At 35.2% G+C, this 26233-nt stretch overlaps 1 protein-coding gene across 2 annotated transcripts in view; it reads left to right on the top strand.

Moving 5' to 3' along the window:
- Positions 1–26233, top strand: part of PRKD1 (protein kinase D1) — a 116010-nt gene that overhangs the window by 53465 nt on the left and 36312 nt on the right. Inside the window, exons 2-5 of one of the 2 annotated variants that reach the window (XM_058025914.1) lie at positions 3968–4106; positions 19719–19850; positions 20540–20700; positions 23423–23446. In XM_058025914.1, coding sequence (XP_057881897.1) covers positions 3968–4106; positions 19719–19850; positions 20540–20700; positions 23423–23446 — 456 coding nt within the window. The remainder of the gene's footprint in view (positions 1–3967; positions 4107–19718; positions 19851–20539; positions 20701–23422; positions 23447–26233) is intronic. The other variant, XM_058025915.1, reaches the window with a different exon arrangement.

Below are 26233 nucleotides of genomic sequence, written 5' to 3'. Positions count from 1 at the left end.
CAACACTCTTGTTCAAGTTAGATCAAGGTTACTTGTGTTTTAGCCAGTTAAGTTAACAAACATTCAGTGTGACTCAGCTTCTCCACATGCTGTAAAGACATTGTTCAGCCCACAGCCCTTATGTGTGCTGGATCAATATCTTGGTGCTGTAAAAGGCTTCCAGGTTTTATCAAAGTTTTTGTTGCAGGTGCTGATATGAAAATCACTAAGGGCTTCTAAAAATCTAACTAATCTAGAAGAAAAAAACAGTCATCACTAAAAGAGACAGTTAAATTTAATTTTAAGGAAAAGTTCAATGATGACTGAAAAAAGTAAATAAACAACTGTCATGACTTCCTAGAATAAAGCAACAGAAACTAACCCTTACAGAAGATGTGCAAAATTGTAGTAACATATAAAAAGACAAAAACAGGAAGATGGCTTTTTTTTCACTCTTAGCAGTGAGAAACTGTCTGCCTGTATGTTGCAATTTTATTATGTCAAAAGAAGTATTTTTGCAAAATTATCACAGCAACACACTTTTTTGACTATTGGACCACATTATTAATTAAAATGAAGCATCATCATTGTTTAGAGTGTATGTTTTCCACTTCTTCTAGGTTAAGTTCTTCAGTGGAAAAAATTTATTTTTCATGTGGTTTTCATTTGACATAGCTACTATGCTAATCTTTCTAATACATATTTATTAAACCAAACTGGTGAAGTGTTGTCTCACCTTAGAGAGTCTTATCTTTCTTTGAAGTTAATTTCCATTCTAAATTGTGGTTTACCAGAAAAGAAGGAGGCAGAGTAGGTTTCCATTCAGATAACCGTGTATATGATTTGTTATTATTAATTAATTTTTGAAAGCTTCACAGTTCAATTTGGAAATATGTTAGCATTTAGATATATCAGGTCTTGTAAAGTTTCTGTCTCTAATAATAAAACCATTTGATTGTCACAATAAATAGAGTTTTAAATATAACCAGTATTTTCTTCTGTCAGCCCCTCTTTGATCCTTATTTTGAGGAAAACTGTCAATAACAGCACAGTTATGCCTGTACATAATTCAGCTCATATTTGCATGTGGAAGGACCAATGCCATTGAAATTACTGACTGATGTGATGGATAGTGGATTAAATGAATTACTGAATCTTTAAAATTAGATGTTTTAGTTATTGAAATTTGAGTCTACTTTTTTTTTTTTTTTTTTTTTTTTGTAGTAGCACTTGAAGGCTTTTTAATTGAAAATCCATAATTTGCATAATGACTTGTCTTCTATATGGTTATTGGTAAAATATTTTGGTGGATTTTCTTGAGATTTACAGTTGCTAAGGGTAAAAACACTTAATTGCTTGCTTCTTTGCTTGTATCTGCTGAGGAAAGATTAGTGCTGAGGCTCCTTTTACCCTGTTTTATGGATGATCTGCTGCCAAAGTGCCCACAATCTGGGCAATAAAAAATGGACTTACAGTAACTTGAGATGCTGATCAGCAGTCTTTTTCATCTGAAAACATAATTTTATTTTATATTTCTTTAAAGTCTTATGGGTAGATAATCGTGATGTAATATTTTTAGAAAATGGAAGAAGCACACAGTTTCAGTGTGCTCATTACATACTGGTGACTTCAAATGATAGTAGCACTTCCTCTTTTTACCATAAAAGCTACTACAATATCATATAAGATATGTTCTATACAGGTGTTCAGACAGCATTTATTTTAATGCTCAATGGTTGGAAGAGAAGTCTGTTATTTGCCTGTTGCAGTTTTATTTGTTAGTAAATTTATTTTTTCACTTGCATCTGTTCATATTTTGTTTCTGCTTATTGATGGAAAGGGATTGGTTAAAACAAAGGGGGAGAACTCATTTTAGAGTGTTTCCCTTCACATTTTCTCAAACCAAGACAAGAAGGTATCTAGTAAATAACACTGGGGATATACTTGAGTTGACTTAGAAATTTTGCTAAATTTTAAATCTGGAACCTAGAATTTCTGGTAAGTGATCACGTTAAAAATCTAATATTTTTGTTTCTAAAAAGGGGGAGGCAGGAGATGTTTGAAATACACAGCTAAACTGTGGCAGTTTAGCAAGTTATTATGCTGTAAAGGTCATTTACCCAGTTACACTTGTAAACTGAAGCACACTGAAAGGCCATTAAAGTGATTCATTTTGCTTCTCACTTGGAGTAGGCAAACAAGGTGTTTATGGACAGCTTTGATGTCTTAATTGCTACTGATGACTTGTTAAGCAGCCAGAAATACATCCTGTTTCTGAACCTGTGAGCAAGTCTTCCACTCCTGATTCTTATGCATGTACTGTATTTCCTCACTATGGCCATTACAGTGACCATTTAACGCTGATAATTCTGCTTTAAGCAGCTGTTATACTGAAACAGGCCCTTCTGTTGGACTGGGGAGTTCAGCTCCAACACCATAAATTCCCTGTTTTGTCTCTTGTTCAGCAGAACCGAATGCTGTTTGTGGTGGTGTAATACCAAAAGCATCGTGGCTTCTTTGTGTTTACTTTGGTCTGTGCATATCAGCATTATTGTTGGCAAGAATAAGTTTAGCTGAGGGAATTTTTGTCACTGTTGCAACAGTTGGTCCTTATACAATGTTTGAGAATCACACCATCAAAATGACTGTTTTGACATGAGAGTAGTGTATCTGGGGAAAACTAATTCAAACAGAAGATTTCTTGTATGTAATTTATCAAAAATGTTGTGGTTGAATTTACTTTTTTCTACAGAATATAATAACTTGTACCTCATGATACACGTATTTCTACATACATACATAGAATGTGTAATATTGCAAATATTTTTTTAGGTAGAAAAAGTTGAGCTATTTGAAAAAAGCAAATGGAATGGTAATGTAAAGAGAAAGCAAGCAATTTAAATCATAATGAATTTAGAGGGAAATGCCTCTGGTATTTCTGAAATCCAGTGAAATGAGAAAAATTTTGCAGTTTTAAAAAGGATCAGCAGTTCCCATTTTGAAGAATAATATTTCACTGCCTCTATAAAGAAAATTCTTAGGAATGCCACTGTGTTTGTGTGTAACCTCAAAACATACCAGTTTATTTCTCTGGCTGTACTTGTCATTGTGTTTTTTTCATTGCATGTTGCCAAAACATGGAGTAGTGCATTGATGTAAAATTGAGTGGATTGTCTTGTAACATAGAAAGGGTCTCTTGGTTGTGTTTTCTGAACAAAGTCTTAGTTCTTTAGGCTGGGAGTATGAAAAAAGCACATTTTTTTTTGCTTCAGAAAACAAAAAAAGAAAAGGAAAACAGTTACCTAGATAATAATATCCAGTGTATAACCTCAGATTTTTTTAAAAAAATCTTTTTTAGTTTAAATAGGATTTATTATGATTTTGAAACTCCAGTTTCTCTGCATTGAAACAAAAGATTATGATTAAATTTTGAAATATTGTTTTGAAACATTGTTTTATGTGCCTGGTAACTTCAGTCTCAAAAAACAGGTATTTCACATTGAGTTGTCATTTAAGCATTGCATCTTAAGCAGAGCTAAAATATATTTCTTTTGTCTTCTTTTGGGCAGACATCTGGGGAGAGATCATAGAATCATGGAATAATATAATGTACGGCACTCCAAAGAACATCTAGTCCAAACAGCTGCTCCAGGTCTAATTAAATTATCTTACTCAGGAAGTGTGAGGAAAAAGTTACCAGTAGTGGCTGCAAGATACATTCACTTCTCTCTCATTTCCTAGTGGATACTGCATTGTTCACAGGAAGAAAAAGGCAAATGAGCTTACTTGCTTGGTGGTAAAAACATTTCAGAATATAGTAATAAATATTTTCAAAGATGAAAAAATATATATCCTATTTGATACTAGTCTGAGAAGTGATCCAGTCTGCCCTCAAAATTTCGTTATATGTTCATTGTGTTTTACAGTTTTGTATTTTACAGTTATGTGTTTTACAGCATAGTGAATTCTCATGGGTTTGTGTTTGCAGTTTCCCGAATGTGGTTTTTATGGAATGTACGACAAAATCTTGCTCTTCCGCCATGACCCTACCTCTGAAAACATTCTCCAGTTGGTGAAATCAGCTGCAGATATCCAAGAAGGAGACCTAGTTGAAGTTGTCTTATCAGGTAACTAAAAAACAATGAAAATTACTGTCATTCTTTTGCAAATGAAAATATCCAGAGTAGTTTTCTCCCAATTGGATTTTAACCCAGCATGGGTGAGAGTCCATACAACCAAAATTTCCTTTTTCTTGATTCCTTTCTCAGACGTATATTAGGCATATTATGCCTTTAGTTTTTTTTTCTGTTGCCCTGTGTATTTTGTAACAACTCCTTTCATCCTTATTACTAGTTAAGCAACAGGTTAACTAGTTAATAGTGTTAATAAGCTAGTAAACTAGTTAATATTAAGATTAATAAGCTTTTTGCTAGAGTGCTGTGAAAGTGTCCGCTGGAAATAGAGTAATTGCTTTTTCAAAGCCCTGCGTAGTTTTGCTTGCCAAGACTGCTCCAACTCTTTACATGATCTATTTTTTGGAATTATGAGAGGAAGGGGAGAGCACAATAATGTGACTCAAATACAGAAGAAGTCAGAGGATGTCATTAGGTGTCAATAGGACTTGTCAAAAGCTTAGATGTAAGATATGAGCTTTGTGACTTGGAATGGTGCAGAATTTGCATGGGTGTGCAGTAGAGTGAATGCTGGAACCTTAAAGATGTAAAGCTGCTATTTGGCAAGTAAAACTTGGAAGATGATTTAAGGGCTGAGTTTCTGCAGTTGGAACATGCAGTTGGAGCATCTGGAAAGATGCTTAAGTACAGAGACATGTATGCCATATGAAAGTAAAAATTGCAGCTGTAGAAGGGTGTAGGATAGTGAAGAGAAAGGTGAAGTCCTAATGGATGCTGAAAAGAGTGGACGTTAGGTCATATAATCTAAGCCAACTGAGCTTTTAAACATAGATTTCGTGTGTAGGACACTATTCCATATTCTTTGTTTAGAATAGGAAAGAATGAAATAAGGAATAATGCCTGTCATTCCTGTAAGTCATCATTCACCTTTTCCATATCAGGAAATAAGCTTTTCACTTTCAAAAAGATACCAGTAATTTGAACCTAATATTTTCCACAGATCATAATCACTCCACATCAGTAATTGTGATGCAGTGAAAAAAGTTAACAAGGGCTTTAGTGCTTTATTTGATATATTGTTTATATGAAGTGTAGATCACACACCTTCTAGTTTGCCAAAATCAGGCAAGTAACTGTTTAAATCTTTAGGAGCAAAGGACAGCAAATGAAACTTCTAATATGTTGTGGCCTGACTGGTGGCTCTATTACAAATTAAAACCTTCAGTTAGATGTCTCAAATTAAACACATTTCCTTAATAAACACTTCAAAGCATTAGTGTCTTCCCTCAAATGAAGACACTTCGCTCAAATTAAACTAAATGCAGCAATTCATTTTTGCAGACAACTCCTGTGTCATGTAAAGCAGGGGAAGTATTCCCAGTTCTGCAACACTGAAAATGAGAAAGAAATGTACAAACAATCTGCAATGTTTAAGGAATTATTCAAACTAATGCAGGCAGTTTTTTATTGAAAAATATTCAGTTAAAATAGTTTAAAATTATTATGGATTTTGACAATAGTGTATATCAAAGTAGCTGTAGTTGGTTTATCTCCTTTTTAATTAAAGGACAAAGTCTATCTAAATACAGGGCCATAAGAAGTCTTTTTCAGGATGTTTAATAATATGTACTGAAAATTTATTTTGAAGGGATTAAAAAAACCTTCTGGAAACAGAAGAGATTGGCCTTCAGCACTGCAGTGTTTGATATTGAGTGCTTGAGGGGTGGAAGGACAAATGAAATACAATATGTGCTCAGATGCATATGCTGAACTGATCGAAGTGTTTTATTTCTAGCCTTCATTATAGAGAACTAAACAGAATATATACTCTAAAGTTCTGACAATTCAAGGTATATTATGGTAATTGTTTTTGAGTGTCATGTCCAAAAGAGGCAGTAGAACCCATTGTAGCTGCTATGGCTTTGCTGCTTAAAACTCTTTGTGCTTTCGGTCAGCATCCCCTGAGGCACTGGTATCTGATGTCAAAAGCTGTACTGATCCACTGCATTCATTTTTTATTGCTCGGGTCAATACTGTTCAGAGTACAGAAAGCTGAACTGTCAGTCCTTGTATTCAGGATTATACATTCATTAGTATGCATTTTCTTTTTTTCATTGTAGTTTACTTAAAACTGTATTAATAAAGCTGGACCACCCATGATTTTTTTACTACTGCATATGTTCTTGGCAGTTTAAGAATTAGTAAACATGATTGTTTGCTGGTTTAGAGCTTATATTAAAAGTTCTTGAAAGAGCTGAAATTTATCTGCACAAACTTAGAGGTGTTGCTCACTGTAGCTGAAGCACCTTAGTCTGTTTTAGTGAAGAAAATTGTACCTGTAGATGTCATGCAATGTAACTGAAACAGTTTGTGTTAGAGCAAAAATTTCTGGTGAAACACAAGAAATTTACTCAGCTCATATTGCAGCACCTGCTGTGCTTTTTTATTCTTAATGAAAATTATTATTTGCATTTTGCATTGGTGCAATACAATGTAGTATTTTAATGGACTGCAAGAAACATGTAACGTGCTGAACAAATGTTGTGTGTCTGTCTGCTGACTCCTCCAGAGGAGATGAGCACAGGCTGTTGCGGTCAGCCAGATGAATTGTGGTTCAGTGCCAATATAGATTCTGGCATTTTGGAACTGAAAGGTCAAACGTTGTTATAAGGGTGGAAGCAAAAGTGTATGTTGAGTGTATGAGATTTGGTTAGCTGCACACTAAAAGAGGAAAATGGAAATTTTATTATGAATGTGGTAACCTTACTAAATAAATAGTTTTACTTCTATTATTTTCTCCTTTTATTTTATGTATTTTTAAAAATATCTGTTTGAACACTTTATTATGGGATTCTGATAGTTTGTATAGCAATATGGGAACACTTTAGAATGTATTAGAACCAGAAATGTTGAATATATTTGGTGACTCCTAGGCATTCATTAAACAGTATCACTAATACCCTTCTGGCTGTAACATGTAACTCACCATGTGTCTGTGTTCTTAGCTGTGTATTTTCTATATTATTTTTTCTTCAAAATATTGGAAAATTCATCTTGTCTTCAGAATGCCCAAAGGCAGAAAATTCTTTACTACTTCTGTGGAAATCTCCGCTAATGTGTTCATTGAATCCAATATATACTTAGTTCTCCGCATTTCAGACTGAAAAGGTCTGAATCTATGGAGAAAGGATTTTATCCAAGTGTATTTGTAGGAAGGGTTCCTTTTATTAGAATACTATCAAAAATTAGTAGGAAGCAAGGTACAGAAGTGGCAGTTTAAGTTACAGTCAAAAGATGGCTAGAAATGAGTTGTCAGTCATTAAAAAACACTTAAAGGAATAGAAACCAGAAGTTACATCTTGTTAGATCTCTCTCTCTCTCAAATGTAGTTTTCCTGTTTGCTCAAGAGAAGGAAACATATTTATGTAAAGTGAATTTAAGCTGAAAAATGTCCTTCAGTCTTGATGTGATCAAGTAGTATTTGCTGAAATCTTCAGCTGGACCTCTGAGAGGTTAACTTTCACGTTCCACTCATGAAATAAAGGATGCAAACATTAATTACCAAAATAGCATAATGTAAAATTCACCATAAATTTGAACAGAACAGATTATTTTTGCTGTGATAAACTCACTTCAAGTTAACTCCTAGGTTTTTGGAGATCTTCAGCGTTGTTTTGACTAGCTTATAAAAATAACTTATTTCAACTGCAATTTGTTGATGCCAATGAATTGATATTAATGATAGGTGCTGCCCTATGTACCCTTTCTTTGCAGAGAAGGTAAATAGTTAACAAGTTTTTAATTTAAGTTGTTACATGAGATCTGGAAAGTAGATCAGTTAGCCCCTTTCTTAAATGAATGATGTGTTGAAGATATTATTTAAAGCTGTTTGTAGATGCAATTGCCACCCTCCATCTGTGTATCTGTGACTTTTTTCAGAATAACTGTATTTGTTGTTTTTTTAAATAGAGGCACAGACTCTGTAGAAGAAGCTGACAGATGAGGATTGCTGTGCTTCTGTACATCTGTATTCTCTTTTTGAGTTCTGATTTTGAGGGCTTCAAGGAAACAATTGCTTTAGATGTCTTTAGACTTGTTTTTGTCAGCATAGTTTGTCCTCTTCTGTACCTTGTTCATGAAGTTTATTAAAAACTGCTGTATAAATTTCCCAAGTCTATTCATGATATAGAGGGAAAAATTGTGTATTTACAGTTGTAATATGGGTTTGTTTATAAAAATTCTATCTTGTTTTTACTGGGCAAAGTTCCATTGAGATGTAAGAGGTTTTTGTCTGCTGCTGGGAAGCAGACAGGGAAACGTTAGCATCTTGTGTGAATTAGTGGAACGTACTTCATCTGCTTGCTGTGACCAGTTGTGCTCAACTTGGCAGGATTCCTGAAGCAAGAAAGTCAAATAGGAGCTATTTTACGTTCCCTTGCTGAGCTGATGAGGGCAGGAATTGATCCAGTGCTTTTGTTAAGAAGCTGTTTCTGTTTTAATACCACATAGATGGTAGATCACTTGGTTGTTAGATGTGGACCTTTTATTTTGATTCAGTACAGTATATACTGTCTATGATAAAATATACTGGGCTGAATAAAAGCTGTGGATAGCTGTACAATTACAGTAAATGCCTTTTATCAACACAGAGTGTTGATAGTAGTGTTAGTTCAACTTGAGATGAAACACTGTGATATTGTATCTCTATAACATAATTTTATAGTACTTATATAGTTGGTCAGAGTTTGTGATTTTGCTTTGTTGTGATTGAAGAGCATCCTTCTCTTGGTGCCTTCATGGCTATCTTAGCATGCAGTTTTTTGGTGTCTTGAGAAATACAAATATCTTTATTCTGTCTGAGATGAAATCTTCAGCAATTATTCTTCCTTTGTGTCCTTTCAATTTTCTCTATATGTCATTTTTCTTATTTCTGTAGAGGTAAGGCTCATTCGTGATTAGGTTAAAGTTGATTGATTTTGTATCCCTCACTGTTCATTAGTCTAATACTGTTCTTGGGTCATGAATTTCTGATAGATGACTATTTAAAGTTGTCAGAACTGAAAGATTCTTTCCTTTTTTTGTTTATGTTGGCGTCATTGTCTTTTTTCCATATATAACTGTGTTGTTAGTTTCTGTTAGTGCCTGTATATGAGAGGTCACTGTTCCACTGCTACCTAATAGATCAAACATCCAACCTCATACATCTCTAATTGTCTGATCTTTTCAGAGAATACATTTTTGGTTTGTGTGGTCTTTAATGAAATTGTTGGTTCATTTGAGATATTTCACTTGCTTTTCCAGATTTAATGCAAACACTTTCAGTCCAAATGCTCATAAAGAAATTATGTTTTCATGGGAGAACAGGGTGAATGCTCACATGGATAAATAACTGTTTATGACTTAGGAAGCAAAGGGTAGATGTGCATGCTATTTTCACAGTGGAAGTAGGTTACCAGCAAGGCACTTAAGTCTGTGCTGTTAAATACATTAATGAATGATCTGGAAAGCATTACTAATAAAGTGTCAGGTGTAGCAATGAACAGAAAATGGCTTGTAATGTCACTGCCCTTGTGTCATCTACCTTTGTCACCTTCTCTGCTTCAGAGAATGCTGATGTTGCTTTGAGAACTCCCCTTTCAAAACAGGATTCCAGGCTTACTGCATTTTTGTCTGATCCAGTAATTCTTATGCTTTTGTATTCCTATCCCGTGATTTCACTGAGAAGAGACATAATTCATGTCACCCCACTTTAACAGGCCTCACCTCAATGAGTTGTACAGCTGGCTTTTCAAGAAAGGTGGAATTGAAGCTGATTAGCTACATCAATTGCACTTAATGTCTTAAAAAAATGCTGGTCAACTTCCAAAGTGGATCAAATTAAATCTTGATTTTACTTGTATATTATCCTGATTTCAAAGCCTCTGGAGTTTAAAAAACCCCTTTATTCTCCTTAAAGTATTCTTAGGTTAAGAAATTGCCTCACTGAACTTTCTTATTAATTTTTTCTCAGTTTTCTTAATATGAAATATATCACATTTACCCTTTTAAAAAAGATTTTGGATACTATAATTTTGACTGAGTTTAGCACAATCCACTTAATAACAGTAGCTCAATATGTTATTCATGATTCAGCAGCCCCCATGTCAGCTGATCCTTTCTGAAAAGACTTGAGGTGATGAATGAAACCTGGACTCTGCAAAAGTTGTCCAATGTTTTAATGGATATTTGTGTGCTCATTTAGATTTACAATGCAATCCCATAATCTGATTAGCATTCGGAATCAAACGGAAGGCTTATAATTAAAAAGGCATTGGTGGAAAAAAGTGCATGATAATAAAAACCATGTTTTCGTAGAAGGACTCTGTTTATTGTTTTATAAATTTATTTACTATTTAGTCTTTCGTCACATCTGTGGTATGTGAAACTTGCATATAGCTATAAATTATTTCACTGGATATGTCTTTAACAGCATTTGACCTTTTCTTAAAGATACAGTGGCAAAGTCTAAATTTCTTTTTGTGCACCTCATCACTAAAAATCTTCAAGCATATACCTTCAATATGTGTGTGTTTATTTATTTAAAGTTTATATATGTAGCTGAAGTTATAAGATTTTCTTTCTGTACCCTAATGGGCTGTCTTTTGCACACCCAGAGGTGTGTGCACCTTGCTTTGGAGACCACTGCTATATGTTCAGTTTAAGTTTTATATAAGGAAAAAAAATTCATCTCTTTTTGAAATATTTTAAACTATTTGGGTAAGAAACCTTCAATTAGTTTTTTTTCTCCTTTTCACAGTTCTTCATAGTCTGCCAGTTGTTTTTGCTACTAACACAGATTTTAATTATAAAACTGCCACTATTCAAAGAATTCTCTTTTCCTCACCAGTCGCCATCCCCTTTCATTAAATAATTACCTCCCCAGTAGGTAATTCTTGCTAGCTACTTATTTAATGGGGAGCAAGCTTTGCCTCAGCTAAGCAGAAAACTCTTTGATTTATCATAAAGGGGTTTGTTAGATTGATTTGTTCAATAGTTTGTTTGACCAGTATGTGCTTGATGAAACATTTGTATCAGTGTGTTTGTTAAATGACAGTAGTGGTCCTGAAGAGAAAGTAGCTATAAATGATTGAGCATATTGAAGAATAATGGGTAACCCACTTGGAATAACTTGCCCCCTTGGAATAGCATCAGACAACTCATATACATGGTCAACAGTGTATTCTACACTGCTCAGATGTACGTCAGGAAAAAAAATCTAGTGTTTGGAGGATCTCTCTGCTTTTTTTAGTTTTTATGAAGTTGTTGTCTCAATAACTCAGTACTTCACTAGGCTTCAAATCAAATATGGCTTATGTAAAAAATATATCTTTCAATATCACTATTAAACTCATTGAATTTATTTCCTTTGGCTGACTGCTGGCTTTGATTTTGAAAGAGCAAATAGAAATATACAGTCTCATAGTACTTTCCAAAAAATTGTGTTTGCAGCATTTTGTGCTAAGGTACACATCTTCTAGGAAGTGCTTGAGGTTTGTAGCTAAAAGTGGCCTGAGTACAAACAACCAATCCGCCTTCCCTTGGGGAATATAACAATTTGAAATGGCAACCAAGGAGTAGGAACTCAGGAACCGCCACAGATTGCAGTCTGCTGGTTTTTGTATCTCGATGGTAGTTGTGACTCAAGCCTGGAGATATTGTCATTCCAGCTGAAATCTGGCTTGCTCTGACTTTTAAAGAGGCCCCAAGAATGTTTCTGTTAACATAGCTAAGATGTGACTTGTTGCCAAAAAGAAGGTTGGAAGTCTTTCCTGCTTCTTAGGACATGAAGACTCCTCTCACTGTAGTTGGTAGTGCAGAAGGTTATTCTGCAGCAGTTATGTTTGTTTCCTGGTTTGGTGTTTTTTGTTTTGTTTTGGGGTTTTTTGTTTGGTGGTTTTTTTGGGTTTTTTTTTTTTTTGCTTCCTCTGCTTCTTGAGTCCAGTAAACTCTTACTCATTTCCTCTCCAAACAAAACAATTCCAGTCTTCCAGTCTTTTAATCTCCCTTTATATGTAAGTCTCTTCCATGCCTCTAAAGGTTTTCCTCATCTGTCACAGCTGTTTAAAGCAACTGAACACAGAATGTCATATGGGGAATATTAGTATCACCATTTCTTGTGTTAATTTCCAGTGATTTATGTGCATGGGTGAAATATTGGGTAAACATGTTGTGAGTAGAACGCTTCTGTTGTCTTTAGTGAGGAACTAAACATTTTACTTCTGTAATTTTGACCTTCTGATTCACCTGGTTAGGCACTGGAGGTGTTTCTAGGATGAGTCATTATTGAAGTTTTGTAAACAATTTTTAAAAATCAACCACAATTCAGAGCAATAATGAATTTATTTCTTCCAGGTTATGTCATCTTGCGCATTTCTTTATAATTTTTAATTTCCCTTTTTCCTTTTCTAGTGTTATCCTAGAAAAATTCAAGTGGGGCTGAGAAAACTGGATGGTTATATACAGTCATGCTTCTGTTCCATGTCTCTCATGGTCTCATCAAAGATCTGAGACCTTAAGAAAGCCTTATTAATCAGACAGACACTAAAGCATATTCCAGAAGTGGTCATACTAGGATGTGTTGTTTCATCACCTTTCAGAGGCTTCAGGTGAGGCTCTCTGGCATTTAGTTCCCTTGGGTCTTCTTTCTCACCCTTCTTGAAGGTGGAAATGACATTTGCTTTCCTCCAGGATTCGGGCATTTCTCCCAGTCTCCATGATCATTCAAAGATTGTTGAGATTGGCCTCACAAGGACATCAGCCACTTCCCTCAGTACTGCTGGGTGCATCCCGTCAGGGCATCCAATAGAACTATGCAAAAAAAAAAAACCCCAAACAACCCACTTGTATTTGTGGTATATGTTTATAAAATGTTGGGGTAATTCTAAAAGATATCTAAACATTTGCAGATAGGTAACAGTATAGTTAAAAATAATTTAATGTATGCAGAGGTGGTTCTTTCATTCCTTACTGAGTTCAACATAAGATTGTACTGATTGTACTTTAAATTCCATTATACTTTTAGCCAGTAGCATTTATTCACCATATAACAAAAAAAAAAAAAATCTTAACCTTTTATGAAAGAAACTTGTGGGAATTAAATATGTTTTACAAGTGCTATTAATTCTTTTTGAGCACCTCTTCTTTTTGAGCTTTTTTTCAGAATCCTTGGAAAATAACTGTGAAGATCATTAAAAAAAAGACAGAGGAAATAAAAATGTAAGAGACTCACAGCATTTACTTTAAGATAATAGATTAGTCAGAGCATGGAAAAAGGAGCAAGAGTCTTTTTTTTTTTTCATTTGGGGTTGCTCCTTAATGCCAGTAGTCAGATTCAATTTTTAACACAGCATCAATAGCTCCAGTAAACCTGCAGAGTATTTAATTTTGTTTCCTGTGCTAAATTGATACCTTTGCAGTGTTTTGTGATTAACAGGGCCTGAAGCTGTGAAGTAAGGTATTGCTGCTTTTTCCACTTGGGTGAGAAATGGGTAAATCCATAATGAAAGAATTGTGTGATGAGATTTCAAATGAACTTAAACCTAGTGAGCTATATAGTTTGTAGATTGGAAACTGTGAAATCATTCACAAACAAATAGAAGTACATAAAAATCGAACTTTAAAAATTCAGAGTGTACAGATGAATCACATTGACTCATAAATGTTAATCTTTTATTATAATTCCTTTAAATTCTGAGCTAGCACTGGACAAATGCTTGCAAATTGTTTATTGTCCCCTTCAGTTTATTAGTTAAATCTCATGTCACTGATGAGACAGTGTAAACATCAGCCCATAGGGAATCTGGATACTGGGACTTAAGAAGGAAGGAGATGAGAGCCTTACTTGGATGCTTCCCACGCTGGCTCATTTGCTCCCTTCTCAGCCTTAGATTTGCCAGCTTCCCACTGCCCCTCAGTAAGGAGGTAGCTGCTGGCCAGGGAAGGCTGGGCACAAAGTCTTGTTTGTTCGTGCTGAGCCACTACTTGCAGCTACCAACCTTGGGCATCACTGATCAAAACTATTGTGGAGGTTCTCTGGCTTCCATCTCTCTCTGATCTCTGGGATCTTCCCCTATTTCCAGCATTTTCCCCTTCTTTCTGTCATTACTGTTTCTTTTTGGGACCTTTCTTTTCCTTGTCCATGGCTTTCTGGACACCCAAACTCATGTTTCCAAATTAAATGGTCCAGGTGCAGCAGCACAGCATGTTTTCAGCCTTGTAGCAGGTGATTCTGTTTCTTCTATCTCTGTCACTGGAGGATTGAGGACATGCTGCTTTTTGTTAGTCTGGGTATTATGAAAAAATTGCAGGCAGCCTTTACTAGTTGCATGTAGAAAGTAGCAGGCTTCTGCTCAAGAGCTCTAAATTCAGTTCTGAAAATGTACCTCTCTCCCTCTGTCCCCACTTCCTATCTGAATGTCAATTTAGCATTCCTAATTAGAACTGTTTTTACCCAAAGCATTGGGATAAAGCAATAATAGGTAAAGAAAACAAAATGAAATTTATTGTATTAGAAGGATTTTCCCTGTGTGTAAAATCTAGAGTGGTAAAAAACTCACATTTGTATCCAGAAAGGATTCAAATTTTCCATATTAAAGTTACCCTACTTCAAAGCCGAACAAATAAAGAAACAGAATGATTGTAAATGTACACATTTTGTACACATACATAAATGTACACATATAATTTAGGAAGTAGTTAGTTTAGTTTTTAATTCACATTTTAGGATGGAGATCAGATATGGAGTCTTTGGTCTGTATGAACTGCCAGAACTCTGCTAACTTAAATGAGACTCTGGAAACTCAGACTGTATTTGATTGCCAGGATTGGAACATTGAAAAAAATAAAATGGTTTCCTTTCTCTTAGTCCAGCTGAGCTGTATACTCAGTCATTACTTGTTATTGTTTAACCAGTGCCTGAAGTTTAGTAGCGTATAGTTGTGAGTTATATTAATTTTTTAAGTGATAGATGCCAGCACTTCTTGTAAGTAAGGACTCAAGTTACAAATGCCTGCAGGAACTCAACAGAATACATTACTCTTAAATGCATTCCAAATGGGAGAAGGTAGCAGGAGAATGCCTGCTTTTTGTAGCTGCAAGATATTGCTAGTCTTGTTATTGATGGTTTCTTCTGCCATGAGAGGCAGGGATGCAAGATGACAGTGGCCATTATGTGACGCTCTGTTACTGATAATAGCAGGATCTCACCTCTGCTTATAGTTCAGAGTGCTTTTGGACTTGGAACACAGAATGGTGAAGTAAATCATTTGCCTCTTTCTGAATGCAAGGCCTTGCCTCTCTGACTTGCAATGTTTTACTTTCCAGCTGTGCTGAATGATGGGTCTGCTACCGAGCCCAGAACAAGGAGTAATAGCCATTAACAGCCAGGTCATTAATAAACCTGATGAAGTAGTCTTGTCACAACTGCTGCAGTTTCAATGCCTGTGTTTTGGTGATACTAGGAAAGCTTAAATCAATGATGATAAGGTAATCTGAGAGTTAACAGTGCAACAGTGTCATATTAAGGACATAAAATTGAAAACTTTTCTGCAGAGAAATTAAGTTTTATAGGATGTGCTTATAGCCATATTTGGAGGCCTCCCTTTTTTTACAGCACAATTTTACATACAGCCACAATATTGTCTTCATCCCATCAATGCACTGTCAAAGCAAAAGGGTAGCCTGATTACAGAAGGTTTTTACCAATAAAAGCCTCAATTTAATTTGCAAAAAAAACCCCCATATCTTTCTCTTCATCAGCAGGGCTATTGTTTTAGGGTTTTTTTTCAGTGAATAACGGGAATATTCTGAAGTTTAAAGCTTTGAACATTAATGACTATATGAAAGGTTTCCTAGATATGTAAATTAAAAAAAGTTGACTGACTAGATGATAGGAAGAAGTTTGAAAGGAGGACCTAATTTATAAATCACTTCCTAGGGCAAAACTACTCATGGGAGATTTTGATTTCAGGTTTGCTTGTACAAGGGAAAGAATATATACTCCTCACAATCCCCAGTTTTTTAAAGCTGTTTCAAGATAATATATTTTTAATCCATTATCTAAATTATTAAACTAATTGAAGTTAACTTGAGTTACTGATTTTTATCAGGCTTTTTGTGGTTTTGGTGCACTGTTCATACTATTTGTAAAACTACCCAGTAAATCAATGTACAATTCCTCTCCAGTCTTCCAATTTAGTAAGCACTGTTGATTCAAAATAGAACTTGAATACAGGCATAATGTTAGGTTATTCAATGCAATTGTCATGAACTTAGATATGTAACTCCTTTGCTAGATTGAAATGTGGACTATTTTCATTGTACATATCTCTTGTTTTAATAGTGGTTTGGTTGTTACTTGTATGTTTCTAGAAACAACCTCAGGAAAATCTATTTTTATAAGCAAAAAGTTTACATCTCTAAAATGCACATAAATGTTATCAAAATTCATGGCTATCATGTCTTGAGGGTGTTAATAGTAGAGTCTTCCTTGTCTTCTCCTAGGAGAGCAGTGCATATTCACTGAGTATCTTGTTTCCATCAGCTTCTTGATTTTATATTTCCACATGTAAATTTAAGATAGAGACACAGCAGCAAAGAAGGGTGCATTGCAGTTGTATTGGAAGGTGGTAGTGCATTGTGTTCCAGTTTTGGTCTGTATCCTTGAAAAGGCTCCTACGTACATGTATACGTATCTTTTCCATGATCATTTCATTTGCAAAGATCAGAGATGTAAATCACAACATTCTTCATAAAGCTGTAGGTAAATATGCTATGCAAAATCCATGAACAAAAGCCTGGAACAGAAGAGATGAGGCTCGAAACTCTAGATGGGAAGTCTTAAGGAGACAAGTGGAGAGATGGGAAGGCTTAGTGATTTGTTTGTAGTTGAGTTCCTGAGCAGATGTCGTAGCGTGTTGTAGTGTGTTGTGCGGCAGGAGTTTCCAAAATGTTGAAGACCATGTCTTCATCTCATATATATCATGATTTCATAGACCAGACTAGAGAAGAGGAAGTGAATTATCAAGGGTCAGTATGATTTGCATCTACAGTTTGATCTTATCCAGCTGCTGACCTATCACAGCTCAGTTGGTACCCATATGTGGTAGGACCAGAGAGGTGTCTGCTGCCTGACTGGGACAACTTTTCCTCCTGTGGCTGCATGCTGGTGATAATAGAGGCCCCAAAAAAGAAATCCTTGTTGAACTTCACAGATCAGTGATCTAATGGGAAGGTGTTGTCTGAATTCCTATCTTCAATATGAAATTAAAGAAGGAAGTTAATATGCCTGTATTTTGTTTTCTTTGTACAAGTGAAATATACAAATGTGTATTTGTATTTTAATAACATCAAAATAGATTTTGAAACTTTGAGTGCTTTACCCTTCCAACATATTCTTTGATTTGGTTGGAAGTGCAGAAAAACATCTGTCAGTGTCCACAAAAAGATGATTCACTCCAAGTCCTAAAGTCAAATCCCGAGAAATCTGTTCAACATCTAAAATGTGTTCTGAAGGGAGGGTGCCAAGAAGCTGGAACCAGGCTCTTTTTGGTGGTGCCAAGCATTAGGACAAGAGGTGGTGCACAAAAACCGATGCGTGGAAAGTTCCACCTGAATATAAGGAAGAATTTCTTAACTGTGCAGGTGACCGAGCACCAGAACAGGTTGCTCAGAGAGACTGAGGAGTCTCCCACACCAGAGTTGTTCAAGAACCATCTGGAGCAATCCTGTGCCATGCATGTGCTCTAGGATGACCCTGCTTGCGCAGGGAAGTTGGACCAGGAGACCCACTGTGGTGTATTCCAGACCCAACCCATTCTGTGATGAGCTGTGTTTTCTAGTAGACCACTGTTGTATGGAAAAAAAAAAGGAAAAATAATATATTTGAACAAATGTTTGAAAGCCCTTGAGTGGAAAATATGCCTTACCTAACATTTTTAGATAAATACAAACCTATTTAATTTAGTTTCAGGATATTTCAAATATGTTGGACTATTCTATGAGGTCCTGGTGTTATGAATTAGGTAAAATTTTGTAATATAGCTTTTTATGATATAACACTGAGAGAAGAAAGGGAGATCCTGAAATAAACAAACTGTTGAATTATTTGCATTGTTCTAGTAAAAACATTTTGAAAAAGTGAAATTTGATATTATTAGAATGATTGGATCCTAGTTTGGGGTGATATTCTAAATACTTTTATTAATAGATCTCAAGACTGGTTGAGACTAGAAACTTATTTTTCTGTGGACACTTTTGGAAAAGAGTAGCAGGATTTTGCAGAGAAGCAATTGAGACCAGGACATAAGTCTTTATTGATACCCTCTTGTTAATTAAAAATGTTTTCTTGATCAGTATGCAGATTTTTGGTTCTCTTTTCATTAGTTGATAAAGTAGGAAGCCAGGGTATTTGGATCTTTTAGGAATTCCTCTTAATTGAACCATTAAAAACCAGGGCTGCGTGGGAGAAGGGTTGTTTTGGTTTTTGGGTGGGGTTTTTTTTGTTGTTGTTTTTTGTTAGTTTGGTTGGGGTTTTTTCTCTCTTTCTTTGTTTCTGTCAATTGCAAATCAGGAATATGTTTCTGTTGAAAGTATTTCTGTTAAATGCCTACATGCCTATTGCATTCACTCTGATATCAGTGAAGAGTAAGCACACAAATAACTTGTTTAAATGGCAATCTGAATGAGATCAAATGTTTGCATATGTGATTAGTATTTACTACATTTGACCGATATTTCTTTAGATTATCTGACATATGTTTAAGATAATAAAAAAAGGAAAATATTTCATTTAAGTCTCTTTTTCAAAGTGTTGTGGTACTGTCTCTGTGTTATAAATAGTTTAAAAAACATTTTAGTTAATTTTTAAAGTTTGCTCTAACTAGCCCCTCTAACTTTTGCAGCTGTTACACCAATTGCAGGCTCACGTCACTTTGTAAGAGAGGCACAACCATCTTCCAGGTTGCCCTGCAAGGTTTTTTTTCTCTATTGAAATTTGGGTATATCATTACATGTTTTGTTCTTAAGCTCTAATATATGTTTTTAGCTTGTGTGATCAGTTCACTGATGCCAACATAGGTGGCTGAATTAATTATACCAAGTGATCAGCAGAAACACTGTTTTAGATGCACTTCCATTTGTCAAAAAAACCTTGCAGTATTTCTTTCCTGGATGTGTTCAGTTTATTTTATGTACATGCACCTTGAAAGTGTAGTGAGTAAAGCCTGTAAAAGAGTATTTTGAAAAATTTCTGACGTTTTATTGAACTGTGACAATTTTGCTGTTACACTCCTGTGTTTGATTGGAAAAATGTTGTCAGAGATGTCATTGCTGCAGGTTTGTAAATGCAGCTTTAAGCTTTTTCCAGTGGTTATTGTAGTATGAAGGCATATCATCGCTCTTTTTGTCTTCAAAATATTATGCAGTGAACAATTCCAAATCCAAGGTTCAGCATCATAGTGGCCAAAAGGAGTTTTGCATTGTTCTGTGGTGAAGTACCTAATAAGTGAAGAAGAGTAGTTATGTTGCTTTTTATTTATGTTAATTTTGTGTATGATCTTACTGCTTTAGCTTCTGCTACATTTGAAGACTTCCAGATCCGGCCCCATGCTCTGTTTGTTCATTCCTACCGGGCTCCAGCCTTCTGTGACCATTGTGGAGAGATGCTCTGGGGGCTGGTGCGTCAGGGACTCAAATGTGAAGGTAAGCTGCAGTGAGATGTAATTTTTCAGTCTAAAGAAGAGACTTTTCCATTCTACTTCTGTGTGTTGTGTCTAATGCTGCTTTTAAATTAGTTGGAGACCGTGAGACCTGTCAAAGGAGTTAACTGATTAGAGAACTTATCTTTTTGACTGCTCTGAGGCATCTTAGATATGGCTCTGTAACCTTGAGTGTAAAAAACTTTGGTTGATAAGTAGTTTTAAGAAAAGACTGCACGTCTTACTCTTTCCTTACAATTTTTAATGAGCCTGTGTCTTGCAGTAATTCAGATTATTTAACTGAAATTACTGTCAATCCATATGAAGTTATAGGAGCTAAGTTTTCTCACTTTGCCACACCTGTTTGACTTCTGGTAGACTAAATCCAATAGAATATACCATTTGCAGTGAGACTTCCTTTACTTCCAAGTGCTGGTCATGGAAATTTCCTGCACTTTGAGACCATAGGTTTTGAAAAATCAGAGAAAAACCACTGGTTGTAGATGTATCTATTTGGCGCTGATAACATTGTCTCTCTAACAATTTGCTAGAATAAAAGAGCAGGGTAGAGTGAAAAGTTTCATCAACTTTAAGGCTAATGTTTTGAATTTGTGTTGTTCTTGAAAAATCCAAAATTACTTGCTTTTTTGTCTAGTAAACCATAATGGGATGGTTTTAAATTTCTCTTTTCAGGATGTGGTCTGAACTACCATAAGAGATGTGCATTTAAAATTCCCAACAACTGCAGTGGTGTACGGAAAAGACGCCTGTCAAATGTGTCCCTGACAGGAGCCAGCACCATTCGGACAGTGTCTGCAGAGCCCTCACTCAGCGCCTCAGATGAAGCCCTTCTGGTATGGCATTCCCTACCTGTAGAGGCCATGGGAGGAGCTGAGAAACAATGATATTTAGTGCTGTAGAATCTGGTTTTGCCTGTTACGGACTAGAGGAGGGTGGTATGTAAATTATAAATTAAGGGAAGGCATCTTGACGTAAAAGGGAGGTCACCAGCTTAAGGTATGTGGGTTTAAGGTATGTATGTGTCACTTCTGATACTCCCAGGAGTCTCCTCACTTGTCAAGAATTAGGTTATATTTAAAGGCCTAAAGCTGCCACCCATGTTAAATAAGTAGCTTGATCTTGAAGAATCTCTTCTGGAACTAGATGTTGAATTTCTTCTGTATCGGGGCATTATTTCCCTTGGCTTATTGAATAGGAAAGGTTTGCCTCCTTAGAGCACTGTGACCCAGACACCACAGCACTAAACTGGGTGTCTGTCACAGTTAGGTCTGTCATTAATTCGTTGGAGCCTGTGTGTTTGGCTGGATGTTCACAAGAGACTGGCAGAAATCTCCATTAGATCCTTAAATGGCTCTTTGTGGTGAATGTATTTTTATGTCTGTATTTAGATGTATAGAGGTATGTATAGATGTACAGTATACACAAAAGCACGTAAACATATGGTGCACTTGTATATTCATTTATATATTAGTTTTCTGAAAGGAAAGCAAAATGTTGATTGGAATAAGTGACAGTGGTACCTATTTTTTATTTATAGCATGTTTATTCTTTTTAGCACTCATGGTCATAATATACTTGAATAATTAGGATTTTACACAGTATATAAATGAATCCACTGCTAAGTGAAGGTTTTGAAAACCTTAAGGTTTAAAAGAGAGGAAAGAATTTATAAGTACACACAACAATTATCATGTTTTCCTCTCAATTAGAATATTAAACTTATTAAACTTGACATACTAAAAGGACACTATTGCAAATTATGTAGACATGGTGTTAGATGCAGTACCGTCTATGAACCATAATTATGTACTTATGCTACTGATTATCATTAGTCTAAAGCTACTTGGAAATTAAGGTTAACATTATGAATCTTTATTTTTAATTGAAAAGCTGCATAAATGAGTAAGGTGCTTAAGTTCTGCAAACTACAGCAACAAATGTTTACGGATTAATCATAATTCTCAGCAGGTTGTGTCAGAAATTACTTAGGCCAAGACAGAAAATTTTGAGGAAGACTGGCCCTAATTCTGATCTCATCTTTAAAAAAAATTCTTAACAATATTTTATGAGTGAGCATCCTGGTATACCATCTATAAATATTCACTTCACTGTACAGTTAAAATGTAGCAAAAATTTTTCAATTTGAAAACATTTTAAATTGTATGACTGTTTTGTTTGCTGACACATTCTTATACAAAACACCTGTTTTGCAAAGCTATATATTTCAAAATGTTTGACAGCATTAAAATTGCCAGTGAAGAGATGCAGTAAGTATTGTCCATACTGCAGGCTATACTTCTCTGAGACCTTGTAAACATTGGAGTCCCTGTGTTGATGATTCAGAACATCACACGTGCTCACACACGTGCATGCCCAAAGAAAATATATTTGCAGTAGGTGAAGGGATGGGCCTGGAGAAATCAAGTAGTTTTCTTATCTCACTTTTATTTCATGAAATCCTGGTATCATTTACCAGGTTTTTGGAAATGCTCTAACACATGGCTTCTATATGTCTTTTTTTCTGTTTAGTTTTTTTTCCTTTAAATGTATTTCCATTCCTGTCCTCCCACCCTGCTTTTTTTAATTGGCATAAGCTTTGTCAGTTCTCATGTACATGTACCAGGTCTGTCCTTTGGACTCATATCTTCTCCAGTGCTTATGAGATAAGTTTTATGGCAGTTCATATGGTGATGCCAAACAAACCGTGCACTTTGGAATGTCTTTCATTTTTCTACAGTCTGTGTGAATATACTGAAAAATATCAAATTTGTTCATAAAAGTGTACCATTCATTGATAATATTGATGTGTTACTTGAATCACTGCTAACAAACTATAATCTCTGTTACAGCTATCAGTTCTTCAAATAGGACTAAAATGTATTTTTACCCCTAATTACCATGTAGAGTCAGAGTAGTTGAGAAAGAATAATTTCTGGAGATCTTTGATAAAGATATAATTATCAAACTGAGTTGTTTCTTATTTTTTTGTTCGTGCTGTGTGCACCTGATAGGAGACACAGCATGTAAACCTGCCTTCTGGAAATGGCATGTATAAAGTGAATAAGTTATGTCCTGTCTTTTGAAATTTTGTAATCTAAAAATCTTTGAGGCAGGGTAGTGTGGAATAGCGCAAAATGTACCTATACTTTATTATCCTTGCATAGGGAACCACAGAAACAGTTTAAGTTTGGGTATAAATGTTCTCATTAGCCAAAAAACGTTTCATTTGAGCTGAAAATTGAATGGGGACTGTATTTGAGTACAGCTTTAAAAATCTACCTTCAAAGAATAAAATCTTCTTTTGATTCTTAACTTAGTAGTATAAAACTCATCAACAGAAATACTAAAAACAAAGTAGAACTAGGAGGATACAATGCAACCCAGATTTTTATGTCTCAGCTCAAATGTCGTTTTAAGCATTTATTCTATAAAAAAGAATGAGAGTATAATATGTTCCCACATTCATGCTTGCTTCTAAAATAACATTATTTTCTGTCTTTTTCTCCCCCTTATTTCTTTGTTCTGTTTTTTTTCTTCTTTCCAACTACCTGTCAGTCTCCTGTCAGCCCTGGCTATGAGGTATGTACTGAATTTACTCCCTACCATGCTATTAGCAGCATCCTCTTTTATGATTATCAGTATGAATTTGAAGGCATGCAGAAATTAAATCAGATTTCTTAAGTCCAGATTCCAAAGTGAAGATCATAATTCTTATGCTAAATAGTAAAATTAGTAAACATTAAAATATTTCAATACAAAAGTGACTTTTACATTTGCTTGGCATCAAAGAGGTCATTGGTTAGACTGAAGCCTTATTTTATATTGTAGTAACACATGGGGAAAAAAATTGCCTTCACTTTCGGGACTTGGTAATTTGCTGGAGTAGAAAATAAACATTTTATTTTTAAGCTGAAACAAACCTCACATTCAAATGCTCACCAGCATACACCATACTACCACTGGGACAGCTCTTTCCTTCATGAACATTGTACAAATAAGTTACAGCTCTATATAAAAAGAGTATCAGGTCTAAATAAAAAAAAAAAAGAAATTTAAGTGGGTGATTCATTTCAAAGGTTGCTCTCTTTGACTTTCAGTTTGGATTTTTTTAAGAAGTTTGGTTTCAAACTTTAAAGAAGTTTAAAGTTTCAAAAGCTTTCGAAACTAAGAAGTGTTGGCATCTTTCCCTTGCAGCATGTATTTGGGATGCACATGTTAAAAACACTACATTTTAGAAATACAACATAGTTAGTCTGAGGAATATTTTGTTGTGCTAAAATGAAGATTTCCGTGGCCAAACAACTATTTCTTTGAGATAAATAACTTTATTTCCTGTAATCATAGGATGGCTTAGGTTGGAAGGGACCTTACAGATCCTATGTTTCCAACTCTCTACAGTGGTTAGGATCATCTTCCACTAGAGCAGTTGCTCAAAGCCCCACTGAACACTTGCAGGGATGAGGTTTCTATTTCTTCCTAAAACACATACATTCTTACTGTGTGGCCCAGAATTCCAGCTCCACAGAATATCCATAAAGCATGTATAAATATAAACCAGTATATACTGTTGAATAATAGAAACTGTATATATATAAACCAGTTTTTGTAACATCTAAGATAATTGTGTTCTAAATACAGTCTGATAAATGATGAGTCCACCAATCTGGATGATGGTGGTTTACCCTAAAGTAGCAGTAATTAAAGATAAGTGTGAACAAAAAAGGTATTTGGAGGAAAAACAAAATTGTATTCTTCTTGTAAAAAGATGTTAGCTATCTATGGTTTTGCTTCAAACTATATTTATATGACACAATAGTATTTTATTTCTATTTTTTAATATATGTTTCCATTATTTTGGGAAGTTTTGTGTTCTAGAAGTAACAAATATAGTAAGGTCATTTTATAAACACACTTGAAGTGATTTTTCAGAAAAAGTCTAGCTGAGCTTTGTTTTTAAAATGGGAGTAATGTGTCTCATGGGGCATAGGTAAGTGGAATGTTACATATTATCTTTGCTTTTTGATGAAGAATCAGGATTTACAGTTCTTTTTTGCAAAATAATTTAAAATTTAAAATGTATATAATTTTAGTGGAAAAGACTACTTTTGTATCACTGACAGAATACAAAGCACCAGGTGCAGCTTGCCTCTGTAGATTTGTTATAAGCAGAGCTGGCTTGAGGCTTTTTGGCTATATATAGAAGAATGATTCTGCAGAACTAGGGCAGGAGATGCTCTGGGAGGGAATTGTCTTGAGTCGTGGGTGGCCATTTTCTCTTTCTTCCCTCACACCCAACACTTAATAGAGATGCCCTTTTGTCGTGGCCCACTGAAATAAGGAGTCCTTGCTTCCAGTGACTCAGAAATAGCCACTCTAGGAGGCCTTTGTTTTCCACTCTCCTGCAGAAGATGCATCTGCTTTTCCAAGTTCAGTCCCTACAGTCTTGTGCAGGGACTCCCTCCCCAGCTCACTGAACTGGAAAATAAAGGCCCTTGAGGGAGGGAATAAGAGAGAGCTGGGATGTTGCAGCTGAGGGCATCTTGGTGCCTTAAACCACTCCTAATTACAAGTCCTTTTCTAATGGCTGAAGTAGAGTTCATTAGACCAAAGATCCTCAAAGGCAAAATTAATATTTTCTTTTGAAGGCACTTGAGTCAACTGTGAATTAATACTGTTCTGTTATGTTTATTTTTGTCACCCTCAAGTTATCTTTCCATGCTCCAGTGATACACACTGCACATTCCTCTCTGTCTGAATGGGAATTTGCTTTCATTGTGCCCATATGTTTAATAAAAACCCCTAAAGACAGAGCTCCTGCAGTTTGCTCCAAAATCTAGAGTTTATTTAAAAATAATAGAAGGTGAAATAGAGGCTTTGAGTAATTGAACTGATTAGTGCCAAATGCATCAGGTGAATGCAGGGTCATGCACTAAACAGAACTAAGAATCGAGAGCTCAGTGAATCGGACACTGAAAATTGAATATAGGAATTTTGATTAATTCCACAATCTTTTATGTATTTTTAAATTTTCTTGCCTTTTTACAATAACTTAAAATAGTTAAACAAATTAAAAGTCAAAATCAAGAAGTATTTCAAATGTAATTCTCTTGAAGTGTTGCATATCTATGATATTCGAAGTGGTACATCTAAGGAAAATTAGGAGCTAGTTTCTTGTAGTTTCTAAGTACTAGCAGTATTGAAAATTGCCAAATGCTGCAGCACACATTTCACTTCCCTGTTGTATCTCTGAAACATCATTCATGATTATTTGGGTTATTGTGGATTGGTAAAAGATCTCAAAACATTATTTTGAGGAATAATTGGAATCAGCACAAGCCTTTATCTCCCATTACCTGGTCTAGGTGT

Source organism: Melospiza georgiana, chromosome 6 (assembly GCF_028018845.1).
Source record: "Melospiza georgiana isolate bMelGeo1 chromosome 6, bMelGeo1.pri, whole genome shotgun sequence".
In the NCBI taxonomy this organism is placed as follows: Eukaryota; Metazoa; Chordata; class Aves; order Passeriformes; family Passerellidae; genus Melospiza; species Melospiza georgiana.
This window is presented reverse-complemented; position numbering and strand designations above follow the sequence as displayed.